This window comes from Zootoca vivipara, chromosome 2 (assembly GCF_965207765.1).
Source record: "Zootoca vivipara chromosome 2, rZooViv2.hap1.1, whole genome shotgun sequence".
In the NCBI taxonomy this organism is placed as follows: Eukaryota; Metazoa; Chordata; class Lepidosauria; order Squamata; family Lacertidae; genus Zootoca; species Zootoca vivipara.
The window spans coordinates 7,800,092-7,813,111 of record NC_142584.1 but is presented as its reverse complement, the minus strand read 5'-3'; the positions used below and the strand labels follow the sequence as shown (position 1 = coordinate 7,813,111).

Here is a 13,020-nt window from a genome sequence, read left to right as displayed (position 1 = left end):
CATTGAACAGCAGATCCAGGGCACTAGTGGACAGAGCTAAAAAAATGCAACAAAAGCAACCCAAGGGATGGAGGAACTCTCCCAGGGAAGGAAGGTTGTAATGTTTGGAGCCAATTTTTAGTTCAGAAAAAAAGCAAGTGGGAGCGTATCAAGAACATTATAGGAGTGTTATAAAATTATGCACGGCATAAGTAAAGTGGATAGGCAGGGCTTCTCTCATAATAATAGAAGTTGGGGACACTTTCAAGACAGATGCGAGGACAGATTTATTCACATAGAAACTAGCTAAACTGTGGCATTTGCTATCAGAAAATACAGTAATGGCCACCACACTGGATAGCTTTAAAAGGCGTTCAAACTACGTAATTCACAAAGGGTAAGTCTATCAATGTCTACTAGTTATTATAGTTATTTAGCTCCAGTATTAAGAGGTTTGCCTCAAGTACCAGCAGCTGCCGATCTCAAACAGATTACCATTTCCCTCAGGTGCTGCTCATGGGTTTCCCAGGGGCATCTGGTTGGCCGCTGTGAGAACACCATGTTCAACTAAATAGGCCTTTCATCTGATCCAGCAGTGTTCCTATGATGTCTATGTCTCCTTGCTCCATCCATTATCAGATAGCAGCAGGTGACCAACACAAAAACATGTGATCTGCCCTATCCTTCCTTTTTTGAAGCAGTATATCCAAGATGGCAGCCTGAATGGCTGCATCTTACTCGCAAGAAAGAAAAATTGTGGAAGTCAGATTCAGAAAGTCGGCCATCAATATAGTATGGTTAGATGCATTCTGAAGTCCAACTAGGTGTCCAACAAGTTATGCAGTGAAAGCAAGAAAGTTACATTTTGATAACATGAATGTGAACAGTTACTTCGGGAAGTAATAGAAGGCTCTACTTTACAGTTTCCTAAAAAGCACTTGTTTTAAACAATCCTACTGCTATGAAGAAAACCCTGGGCAAAACTGTACAAGATGATCACTCTAAATAAGGAGCAAATTTGATGTTCATTACCAAGTTTTAATTATTACTGATTAATGCAAGAGCAACATGTTAGGAATCAAACTATTCGGGATAAAAGTATGATCAACTCAAGATCAAGCTTAACCTTGCTGCCAGATTAACACATGTGCAGCTTATTATGACAGTCTTACCATCTATGGATTTCTCTATTTTACAACTTGGTAAAACTGTGCTTGTGTTTCCCCCCCCCCCGTTTCATTCAGCAAGCTACAGCAAGTTATGGGGATGCGTAGCTTGCGTGACAGATCAATGTCCCCTCACCATTTTAGAGGAAGACAAGACAACTATTTTCATAATACACCCTCCTTACAAAAGGACATCACATGGTGCAAGCAGGAAGCAGCGGCTCATAGGATACTGGACCAAAAGTAACATGAGATGCCATTTGGTTCAATTACACTCCAGGCACCAGGCAGAGATGAAAAGTGACACATGCCAGTTCAGCCTTCCCAAATAAATATTTCAGAACTCAGCCCTTCGAGGAGCTCCATCAAGCAGATAGATACTCTAGACAGAGCAATTTCCCTTCCTTACCTCATGCTGTAGGCACCAGCGCCCAGCTCCTGGCCAATACCGGAGAGGCTGGCATCGAAGTCCTGAACCAGGCCAGACTCGATAACTTCGTCCGCGAGGGGCAGCTTCAGAGCCCAAGCCATCTTTGCACAACACCTCAGGGGCTGACCAGCCTCGGGCAGAGAGAGAAAGTGGGGCGCTCCTCCAGGAAGACTCACATGCAAGCCAGGATGCCCCCGGGCAGGTTTCCAGGCACCATTACCTATCCCAGAGAGCCTCCCCTTCAGAGGAACACCGGCCACGTGGAGGGGAACCACAACGGCCAAACGCCCATCCTCTTGCGGGGTGGGGGGCAGCCCCGCTTAGGCCCCCCGCCGCCTTTGCAAAACAACCACCACGCCTGCACCCCTCCCCCGGCTACGTTTTCTCACGTGGGATGGGCAAAGGCAGGCAGGCAGCTTTCAGAGGGAGAACTCCTGGGCCCCCCAAACTCAAACCCCCTCAGCGACCCAAGCTGTGGGCACCCCCGAAACAACCCACGCCTACTCCGTGTCGCCTCACAACGACCCCCTTTCAGAAGAGCGTCTCCCCACCGCCGCCGCCACCACGTGGACCCAAACACGCCCTCCTGCTCCCGTAACCCGAGCGACCCCCCGTGCCAGAGGACGCGGGAGGAGAAGCCTAAGCGGCGCGCGCCCCGCAGCTCCCTCAGCCTGCGCTTTCCTGTGAGGCAGGAGCCCCCTCAGCCCCACACGGCGGAGCCCGGCCACCCACGCTCGCCGCCGGCTCCCTCCCCGCCCCCGTCGCCTAACCCGCGCGCGCGAGGAAGCTGCCCAGCCAAGCCGCGCTCGCCCCCGCCGCCAGCCCCGAGGCCTCCTCCAACATGGAGGCGGCAAGCAGGAGAGGGATATAAAGAGACAGACAGAGAGAGAAAGGCAGACAACTCCGCTACACACGCAGAAGCCCGGCAGGGCAAGCGCCCCGCCCCGCCCCCCGCAACCAACCACGGGCCTCCTCCCTGCCCACTCCTCCACTCAGCCAATCGCAAGCCGGGAGTGAGGAGGCCTCTCTCGACCCATAGGCCGAGTTGCAGAAAGAGGCGGGGCCTCGGAGGTTATTTGGGTGCCCGGCGCAGAAGCGTGGGTGAGAGGAGCGGGGCTTGTCCGCGCTTGCGTGCGTTGGGGTGGAGGGAGTGAGAGAGGGGCCTGGGTGCGCGCGTGCGCGTTGGGTTCTCGCTTCCCCTCGTGGCACCCTTTAAATGCTGGAGCGGGCGAGGTGCAGAGCGGTTGTCCGGGATGCGCAGGGCCTGAACCTGCTTGCACACTTACTCGGAAGACAGCCTCATGGTGTTCATTGCGGGGTTTATTTTTTAAAATTCGAGTAATAGAATTGTCAAGTTGGAAGGGATCCCAGAAGTCATCTGGACCAACCCTCTGCAGTGCAAGAATCAAAGTACATGGTTACTCATCCAACTTGAAACCATATCAGACCCTGCTTAGCTTTGCAAATGCACTAGCACTTTTATTGCTGCACCACTATTTCCCAGGTCAAGGTACACCTAAATCCGCAACCTTGACCCCACTTAGCTGGGAACGTGCACCATACAAATCCAGTAGTTCAGTTATTATCAGGGCTTTTTTTTCAGCCAGAGCTCATTTGAGCTCAGTTCCAGGAATGTAAATGTAAAAAAACCCTATTTCATAAAGACACCATTGTCTCTGCTGTGCTTCCTTTGCAAAAGGAAACATGAACCCTGAGTGAGTGCCTGGAACCCCTGGAATCTCACATCACTTGGAGATTGGGGGTGGCATGCAAAAGTATCTTCCCACACCTGACTTAAGGGTTCAAAGAAGGCATCTGGTCTGGTGAGAGGATGGCTTTATTTCAGGCCTGTTCCTTCACAGGCCTCCTCCTCCTATGTCCTAGATTACTCTCAACTGTATGAACCTTCGTTCTGTAGGCTTCCTCTCCTAGGATGCCTGGCTTCTGTGCTATTGGCCTCAGCAGGCTCAAGTCCTATGTCTTCCTGTGGAGGAAGGGGGCTGAATAGACTTGGCTGTTCCCTTTGGCCCCACGCCAATGGAGTTAAGAGGAACAGCCTCAAGAGAGCCTCTGCCAGGGGAGTAAGAGCAAAGCCTCCCTTTATTGGCACACAGGAAACACACACCCCTTAGAGGGCACCTCCTTCTACTACAGCGTTGAATCAGTGTCGATCAGGGGTCCCCAAACTAAGGCCCGGGGGCTGGATGTGGCCCAATCACCTTCTCAATCTGGCCCGCAGACGGTCCGGAAATCAGCATGTTTTTACATGAGTAGAATGTGTCCTTTTATTTAACATGCATCTCTGGGTTATTTGTGGAGCCTGCCTGGTGTTGTTACATGAGTAGAATGTGTCTTTTTATTTAAAATGCATCTCTGGGTTATTTGTGGGGCATAGGAATTCGTTCATTTTCCCCCCCAAAATATAGCCCGGCCCCCCACAAGGCCTGAGGCACAGTGGACCGGCCCCCTGCTGGAAAAGTTTGCTGACCCCTGGTGTAGATCTTGTCAGCTTGTTATCTTTTATTGCTTGATGCTGCCACCTACTGATTGTAGCTGCCTTGTCTCCACTTCCCACAGGGAAGAAAAGACTTTTTTTGGGGGGTGAGAGAAATAGTGTGTTATGAAGACCAAATGCATTAAATACTGAGATTCAGAGGAAGCTTCCAAAACACACAGCTTCAAGAGTGTGCTATGAATGTGGCACTTGTGTTCTTCAGCTCTTCTTCCGTTACAAGGACACAACTGTGCTTTGAAAAGACAGGCTCTCACACGCTACCAACCTCGACACATGTAAAGCACAGCTATTCGCCACAAGCAGCCCCTGCGTGTACTGGGCTGAATAGAGTCCTGGCAATGGAAAAGCAGAACATACAGCATAAGATCAGGCCAAAATGTCAGCATTCAAGCCTCTGGGAAGCTTCCTAGCATGGGATATTTGTGACAGCTCTTCATGCCTGCAGCTCCAGGTGTTCAGAGGCAGGGCCAGCTCTTGGGGAAGGTTGCACACACAGTGGGCACCCTTCCTGAATGAATCCACCTTCTCATGCTCCGACTCATTCATCTTCCCAGTTTGCCCACTCTGCAGGTTACAGGTTCAGTTCCAGGAGACACAACTGAATAATGCCTTGCTTCCGTTTGAGATGGGATGAAGAATGACCGAGGCATGCTTGAAAGCACATTCTCTAACCCCAGCGTCTGTGTCACTGAGGGTCAAATCTTGATTGATGACATGCCTGCATATATCAATTCCCTGGCAACCATGCGCAGCTGCCACATGCAGACTGAATGCCACACGCGTTGTCAAATGGTCAAAACACAAATGTCGCCATTGGCAGCACCACAACATGCAGCCGGCTGGCTATGAGCAGGGCCTCGTCCTGGGATATGGCCCTCAGTGGTCTCCTTTGCCGATTCAGGCTTTCATCTAAGAGAGGGAGAGAAACCCGTGCAGCCAGCCCACCAAGCCCCTTCTTATACTGTGCAATTGAAGTCACCCTCTACTTTTAAAAGCGGAAGGTGAGCAGAGGAGGACCATCTCGAAAAATCCTGCTTCAGGGGGAGGTGGGAAGAAAAAAAGGGATTAGTGATCCAACATGTGAAGATTAACTTTGCTTCAAAGTTTTGGTTATTATCTTCTGTGTATGAGCCACATTCCAATTAAGAGATTCAGCCTTACTCCAACAGCCACGATCACTTCTGTGTGGAAGATGGCATTTGACACCATACTTTGCAGCACACTGTGTATGCCAAACAAGCCCTCATGCACATCCCTTGGTTTTTATGCGTCCTCTCTGCTGCCGGGCTTGCGGTGCTAGGCAGCCTCAGCCAGTCCCTTTGCCCAGATCGCCTAGAGTCTCCTTGCGATTTCCTCGCCTAGAGTCTCCTTGCGATTCCAAAAGGCTCCTGTGGTTTGATGCTACTGGCATCTGTCACCACCCCAGTGCTGAAGTGTGGTTCCCACAGAACACAAGAGCAGGAGAAAGGTGCCTGGCCTCTGCCTCCCTCTCCCTTCCCAGCATGACTTTGGAGGGGCTGATATGAACCCGTTCAGCAAATCACGTCTGCAAACACCAAAACTGTTGCTTTTACAAACAACGTTAGCAACAACAGCAGCAGACTCAGGGGACTTAAAGAGGACAAATAATAATAATAATAATAATAATAATAATAATAATAATAATAATAATATTTTTCTTCAGTGAATAAAAAGTCTTTTAGTTTAATAGTGCTCTGTATAATATTCACAAGAAAAAGGAGATATAAATTATGCCACTATTCTGCTTAGATGTTGTTAAACTGGGCCTGTTGCCAGATATGAAGAGATAAAAGTGTCCATGAAAATAGGTTGAAGTGAAATAGGGTTTTCACACATTCTCCTTGAAATGAAACAGGAATTTCTGGTGGGTGCTATTCTGCTGCCATCCCTAATGCTATCTTTTTTTAAAAAAACAAACGAACAAACCACAGGAAAGTCCTTCAGAAAACGAAAACCCGGATAATGTTTTGTCTGACACACAAAGAAGCTAAATGCGTATGTATTCCTAAAACCCTTCACAGCTCCAGTACAACACTCAGGAAGGAAGGAAGGACACGGCTGACATTTACACGATTTGGGTCATGTGAGGGGTGGGGAAAGGGCCGGGACACATTGAGACCAGAGGAAACCCCGTATCTCACTCCTTCCACTCCAGTCTTTACTGTCAAAAGGGTCAGCAGGTGCAGGGAAATATTCACCACAAAGTGCTCACAGCAGCAACGTACAGGGTACGCAAGAGGCTTGATGCCAAGCCCCGGCCTTCAAGGGATCTGGAAGACGTTGAGTTTGCTGGTGTTTTTGAGAGTCTGTCTCCGGTTGCAGAACCAGACCCGGACCACCTCCCGGTCGTAGTTGAGCTCCTTGGCGATCTCCGTGATCTCCTGGCCCGTGGGCAGGGCGTTCTTCTCAAAGTAGGCGTTGAGGGCCTCGATGGCCTGCGGCGTGAAAGACGTGCGGCGCTTGCGCTTCTTGGACGGCTCGCCGCCCACAAACTCCATCAGGTTCTGCTGGCCCTCCTGGTTCCGCAGCTCGGCCTCGCTCAGCCACTTCTCCAGCACGGGCTTCAGCTTCTGGGCGCTCTTGGGAGTGATGTCCAACTTTTCGAACCTGAAAAACCAGCAAGGACCATTGAGGAGCACTGAGAGTTCCTACGGAAACGGCACAGCACATGCGCTTTCCATGCTAAAGGTCCCAGCTTGAGTCCCCCTGGCGTCTCAAAAGTAGGACTGGGAATGTCTCCTGTCTGAAACCCTGCAATGCTGCTGCCAGTCAGTGTGTAGACAGTACTGAGTTTGGTGGGTCAAATGGTCTGACTCAGTAGAAGTCAGCTTCCTATGTACCTGGCTAGACTGCTCTTCCCCTCCATTATGGGGTACCAACCCTTCAGCAGAACTCAGAATAGGAATATTTTCTTAAAAGCGGGGGTGGGGGTGTTATGGCCATCTGATGGTCTGACAAGGTTGCCAGTACCATTCGGGGACTTCCCGTCAAGATGGTGCCAAGGTAGGGTGTGCTCAGCTGAGCTCCACAGGCTGTTTTTTAATGGTTTGACTGGGATTGCTTGCTGGTTTCTCTTTTATCGGGGGGTAAGGCTCTTTTATGTGCCCCCTCAACCCCCAGGAGCCAGCATCGTAACTCAGTTTGAAGGGAGCCTTGCAGCAACCCCCACCATGGCATCCTTGGCAGTTACACATACAGGCTTTTAAAACTCATTTTAATGATTTTTTAAACATTTCTTAACCTATTAATTTTTAAATTTTTTTTAACCTTTTAACTTCCCAAATCCTTTAAAATATTCTTAAATACTTTTCAAGTTTATGCATTTCATTAGTTTTACAATCAATTCAACTTTTCAAAGTTAGACTTCCTTCCCCCCTCTTTCTGTGGTTCCTTAATTTTTTAAATATCTTCTGCATATCCAAGTTAATTTAATTTGCTCATTTAATTATCTTCTTTAAATATATACTCCTATGAAACTGCAGGTTACTACAATAATCCTGCTAATTTTTATCTGTTTGCAATTTATCTGTATTCAATAAACCAGTAAAAATAAATTATAAATGAAAACGCTCTCTCTATATATATATATATATATTCTTAAATACTTCCAAATACAGTGGTACCTTGGTTCTCAAATGCCTTGGTACTTAAACAACTTGGAACCCAAACACTGCAAACCCAGAAGTAAGTGTGTGAACTTTTCCCGGAAACTCAATGTGCTCCATTTTGAGTGTTCCGCTTCCGATTTGAGTGCCACACTTCCATTTTGAGTGTTACGTTGAGGTCTCTCTGTTTTTGCTATTTATTTTGCATTTTTGTTTTTGCGGCTTTTCTGTTTTGTTTTTGTGACTGTGTGGAACCCAGTTTGGCTACTGATTGATTGATTGTGTGACTGCAGTACATTGTTTATTGCGTTCATTTTATGAATCAATGGTCCCGTTAGATAGTAAAATTCATGTTAAATTGCTGTTTTAGGGGGTGTTCTTAAAAGCCTGGAACGGATTCATCCATTTTGCATTAGTTTCTATGGGAAAGCGTGCCATGGTTTTGGAACGGACTTCCGGAACAGATTAAGATTGAGAACCAAGGTACCACTGTACTTTTAAGGCTGGGGGAAGCCAATGAGGCTGGAGATAGAGGATGATTCAGTATTCTCAGTGTTTGTGGAATGAATGCAAGCCAACAGACACATGGTCATCTGATGACTAAGGTAAAGGTAAAGGGGCCCCTGACCATCAGGTCCAGTCGTGTCCGACTCTGGGGTTGTGGCGCTCATCTCACTCTATAAGCTGAGGGAGCCAGCGTTTGTCCGCAGACAGCTTCCAGGTCATGTGGCCAGCATGACAAAGCTGCTTCTGGCGAACCAGAGCAGCGCACGAAAACGCCGTTTATCTTCCCGCCGGAGCGGTACCTATTTATCTACTTGCCCTTTATGTGCTTTCGAACTGCTAGGTGGGCAGGAGCTGGGACTGAGCAATGAGAGTTCACCCCATTGCAGGGTTTCGAACCGCCGACCTTCTGATCGGCAAGCCCTAGACCAGGCATAGGCAACCTTTGGCTCCCAGATGTTTTGGAACTACAACTCCCATGATCCCTGACCACTGGCCCTGTTAGCTAGGGATCATGGGAGTCGTAGTTCCAAAACATCTGGCAGCCAAAGGTTGCCTATGCCTGCCCTAGACTCTGTGGTTTAACCCACAGTGCCACCTGGGTCCCTGATGACTGACCATTATTTAATGGGTTGCAAGCAGATTACCTTGAGATCCCACTGTTATATTTTAAGGATGTATTCAAAGGGACTGGGAAATAGGCAGGCCCAATACTGGATCCCATGACTGTGCAGCAACCACACAGACTCAACGGAGATATAATAGAAGAAGGAGCCCTGGGGACCAGCACCATCCGTCTCACCTGCATATAGCCGACTGGCTGTACGCGGGTCCTTCAGTAGCAGTCAACGCCTGCCCCACCTGCGTCTGCGTTAGACCCAGAGATAGGCGTCGGATCTTGAAGTTCTTGGCAAACTCTCTAATCTCCTCCAGATTGATCCCATCTTCGTCGCTTCCGTTGTTTGGAGGCTGAGGCTCTAAAGGGAGTGAAGAAGTAAAAAAGGAAAAAGGACCAGTTAGGCGATGCAATTTATGCCCCTGTCACGGGACATGGGAAATACTAACCCTATGCAGTTTTGGCTCCTGCAAGTGCAGCACACAACAAATGCTGTCCACTGCAGTTGGCGGAGGAGTGGAGCACACACCTTACACCATAAATCAGGAACCCAGGAGAAGAGCCTGAGAAGGGTGCTGTTGCTGCTGCTGCGTTGCAGCACCTAAATGCTAATGCTGAGAACAGGCCTCTTCAAGCTAAGCAGCCTCTTCAGGCTAAGAGAGTTGTGCAGGTGTCTTAATTTTTTATTACATTCCTATCCCACCTTTCTTGCATCATGGAACCCAAGGCAACATCCCTGTGGTCCCCAGATGGACACTGACTAGACTCAGACTGGCTTAGCTTCAGCAATGCTTTCTCGCCACACAAATCGGGCATTTCCTAATTTCCAGAGGAAACTGTGGCTTCCGCACCCACCGCAGCTGGCTGTAAGGCTGGACCGTGAACCACTTCCCATTACCAGCCCACCCCTCCACCTGCCTCCAAAGCCAAAGGGATCGCAGAGATGCTTACTGGAAACCAGCTGGCTGACAGTTGGAGTCTCTGAGCAGGTGATGGGGACAGGAGCAGAAGCTAGCTTGGGTGCAGGGGAAGGGCTTGCAATGACTACGGCTGGCTGTGGCAGAGTTGGGGCGGGTTGAATTGGCTGGACCTGGCAAGGCAGAAAAAGAGAGTGACGTTAAGAAAGTGTTTTTTTTAATCAGAGACTGGGGGTCTTCATGAGCTGTGGGGCGTGGCTTGATGAACAAACCTAATTAGCAAGGACCGCGTATAGTCCTGGTGACTCAAGGAAGATCAAACACACAATCGGAATCATGCAAACTAATATGCCTGTCGTTTGCTAATTTCGCCCAATGCACACTGCTTGAGCAAAAGCTATATTCCTCCACCTGGAAGCCCTGTCCCCTCCGATACAAATTAGAATGAAAGCAGATGTGATATAAATATATGTCACAGCAGGTCTCTGACCTGCAGGGTGAACCCTGCATCTTCTCACCACTGAAACGGCAGTTAGGCTAATCGAAACATCAACTCAGCCAATAGTTTTGTCCCTTCCCTCAGGCTTCCAGAGGGATAACCATCTTTCTTTTACTGTTCTGTCCTAACGGTGTGGTTTTTTTTAATTATTAAAAAAGAAACATTATTTAAAAACTGAAAATGTGTTCAAGGGACCTTGGGTTGGCGGTATATATGTGCTTTTTAGTGACATCACAGGCAGCAGCCAATCAGTGCCATGCACATCTGCCTTCAGCTGCAAAACTAGTAGAGTCTGTTTTTTCCAGAGCTTGGTCTTGTGCAGAAAAAGCGCACTCAGTTCGAATGCCGTGAGGGTGTTGCTAAAGTGACCCACCGGTTCTAAAAAACGACATGTCTGTCTTCACCCTCACTCAGGACGATGTTGAGTGAGCCTGCCTCATGTTCACACGTTGCATCAATGAATAACTGCAACACCCAGTGATGGCTAACACCATTGACTGGCATGTATGTACGAGTCATTGCAGATTAACTGACACAAACATTTATTCGCCGTGCCTTGAAATTTGTACTGCCTCAGATGACACTTTACAATGGAGTCGATTCACACATTTCAGCCGCCAAGCCACCAAGGGTACAGGTCACCAGAATCTCAAGCATCATTATTTAATTACCCACGTCATAACCCACTTCATTCAGGAGGGTCCTCCAGCCTCCTGAAAGACTTTTTAACTTCGGTAAGTGGTTTTTAGGATCCAGTCCGATGTGTTCATTTCCTCCCCCCTTTATATGGGTGCCCCATGCATGCATGCCCACTTGCTATCCTTCTGCTGCAGAGTCCGCCAGTGGTTTCCCCGAAGAATCAGCTGTCCTTGCTAGCTGAAGCTCACCTCACTCTTTGCTGGAGTTTCTGGTGTGCTGGGTTTTCTAACAGCTGCTGCTGCTGTTGCTGGCGCTGTCTGGATGGTGCTGCTAGCCAAGGTGGCAATCACCTGGCCTTGGGCATTCAAAAGCAGCTGCGGCGTCACTGCCTGCAGCTGTAGGTTCTGTGCCGGCAATGTGGCAGGGGCCGCGTTGGCTGTGGCAATTCCAGCTGGGTTCACCACCCATGGAAGAGTCCCAATGACCTGGAAGAGAGGAGAAGGAAAGATGCAACAGGGGTTCAGTCATACCTGCCAAGTTCCTCTCTGAAAAATAAGAGACCGGAAGTAGCATACCGGAAGTAGCGCTGCAGCCATTTTGGAACTGGGCGGAGCATGGTCAGAAGTGACTTTTGATGCTGCTGTGCCCAGTTCCAAAATGGCCACCGCACCAGAAGTCGCTTCTGAGCATGCTCCGCCCAGTTCCAAAATGGCCACCACGCCAGAATAAACCGGGGGGAAACAAAAAAATCCGTTTTTTCGGCTGGGGGCAGCTGGAAAAACGGGGGTTTCCCGGGGAAAACGGGAGACTTGGCAGCTATGAATTCAGTGCAAAGGTTCTCAAATCTCTCCTCCTCGCCTTTGTGGGGTTGGAGGGTGGCAGGACAAAAGTGACAGTGCTATGAGAAACAAAAAGGAGGGGTTTTGGGTTTTTTTTTGCAGAATAAGGAGACTACTCATGGGCTATGTCAAACTTGTGCATATTTCTCTCCTTATTGTAATGCTTTAAATGTGTGTTCACAGCCTGAAATAGTTCAGCGTGGTTTAAAACAAACAATACCAACAATTAAAACTGCACCCCAGCAGCCTTCTCACTTCTGCCAGTTTTTCACTGCTTGTAAGCTGCCTTGATCAAAGAATAGTGAAACTAAACGTTACATAAACAAATAAAACATTTAAGAAAACACTGTGTTTTCCTTAAATAGGAGGTCACTTAACACCCATACCTATGCCCCTTAGTAGTGCAAGAGGTCCAGGTCTATTGTGGCTTTGATTGGGGTCTGGAGTCAAATGACACTTACCTGTCCCTGAGCATTGGTCAGGATCTGTCCAGTTATCCCTTGCACACTAGGAATGGTGTTTGCAATTACTGGTGTAGCAGCCAGGGAGCTGAGGAGCTGAGTTTGGGCTCCCAGAGAAGCCGCACTGATCTGCAGGAGAAAACGGAAGCCAAGGATGGAATTACTCTGCATTCTCATTAACAGTAAGACTTATCTCTCTGCCTCAGCTGCCTCTCCTCCTTTTTCTGTATGGTGCTTGTGCTGTCCCCAGCCTAAGCAATCCATTACTATGAAGCCCTTATCAAGAATACTGCGCATTCATGAAGAGGTCTGTTTGTATTGCAATCGGCCGCTGGCCTGCTGTCTGACCAGAGTAGCTGCCCTATCCATTATTAGTATTAGAAGTACTACCGCACCGAAAGCACAAAATGACCTTAAAGTGTTTCTGCCTGTAAGTTGCTACACCACCATTTCCAATGTGCTTTGTTCCATGGCAAAGACGTTTTCTGGGTGCTGAAGCAGCTAGTCATGCATTAAGTCACCCACGCTGAATTAAGACCAAAGATGGGTTATGTCAGAGATGCTGACTGGCATCTGGCTGGACACTGTGAGACCAGGATGCTGGTCTAGGCGGGTCATTCTTTATTATCGACATGGATTCATGGGTTGATTCCAAGGATGCCTTTGCACTAGTGGAAAGTGCCTGTCCCGGCACAGTAGTGCAACCAGTTTTCACCAGCCCCCCCCCCACCTCCACTGAAGCCCTCTGTGCTACATCCCACACTGTTCCAGTGGCTCCCCCAAGCCCCAGAAGCAACTCTGGATGCTGCAGTAACTTGCACGAGAGTGT

The 13,020-nt window shown here is 48.7% G+C and overlaps 2 protein-coding genes across 2 annotated transcripts in view; both read right to left on the bottom strand.

The window, feature by feature from the left end:
• The window catches only part of TFCP2 (transcription factor CP2), a 33,933-nt gene extending 31,405 nt beyond the window's left edge, over positions 1-2,528 (bottom strand). Inside the window, exon 1 of the mRNA XM_035103132.3 lies at positions 1,555-2,528. Coding sequence (XP_034959023.1) covers positions 1,555-1,676 — 122 coding nt within the window. The 5' untranslated portion in view covers positions 1,677-2,528. The remainder of the gene's footprint in view (positions 1-1,554) is intronic.
• A 3,235-nt stretch (positions 2,529-5,763) lies between these two features.
• POU6F1 (POU class 6 homeobox 1) overlaps positions 5,764-13,020 on the bottom strand; it is a 37,253-nt gene continuing 29,996 nt past the window's right edge. Inside the window, exons 7-11 of the mRNA XM_035103141.3 lie at positions 12,192-12,320; positions 11,140-11,376; positions 9,788-9,926; positions 9,023-9,197; positions 5,764-6,718 (exon numbers count right to left, since the gene is read on the bottom strand). Of these exons, the coding sequence (XP_034959032.1) occupies positions 6,373-6,718; positions 9,023-9,197; positions 9,788-9,926; positions 11,140-11,376; positions 12,192-12,320 (1,026 nt within the window). The 3' untranslated portion in view covers positions 5,764-6,372. The remainder of the gene's footprint in view (positions 6,719-9,022; positions 9,198-9,787; positions 9,927-11,139; positions 11,377-12,191; positions 12,321-13,020) is intronic.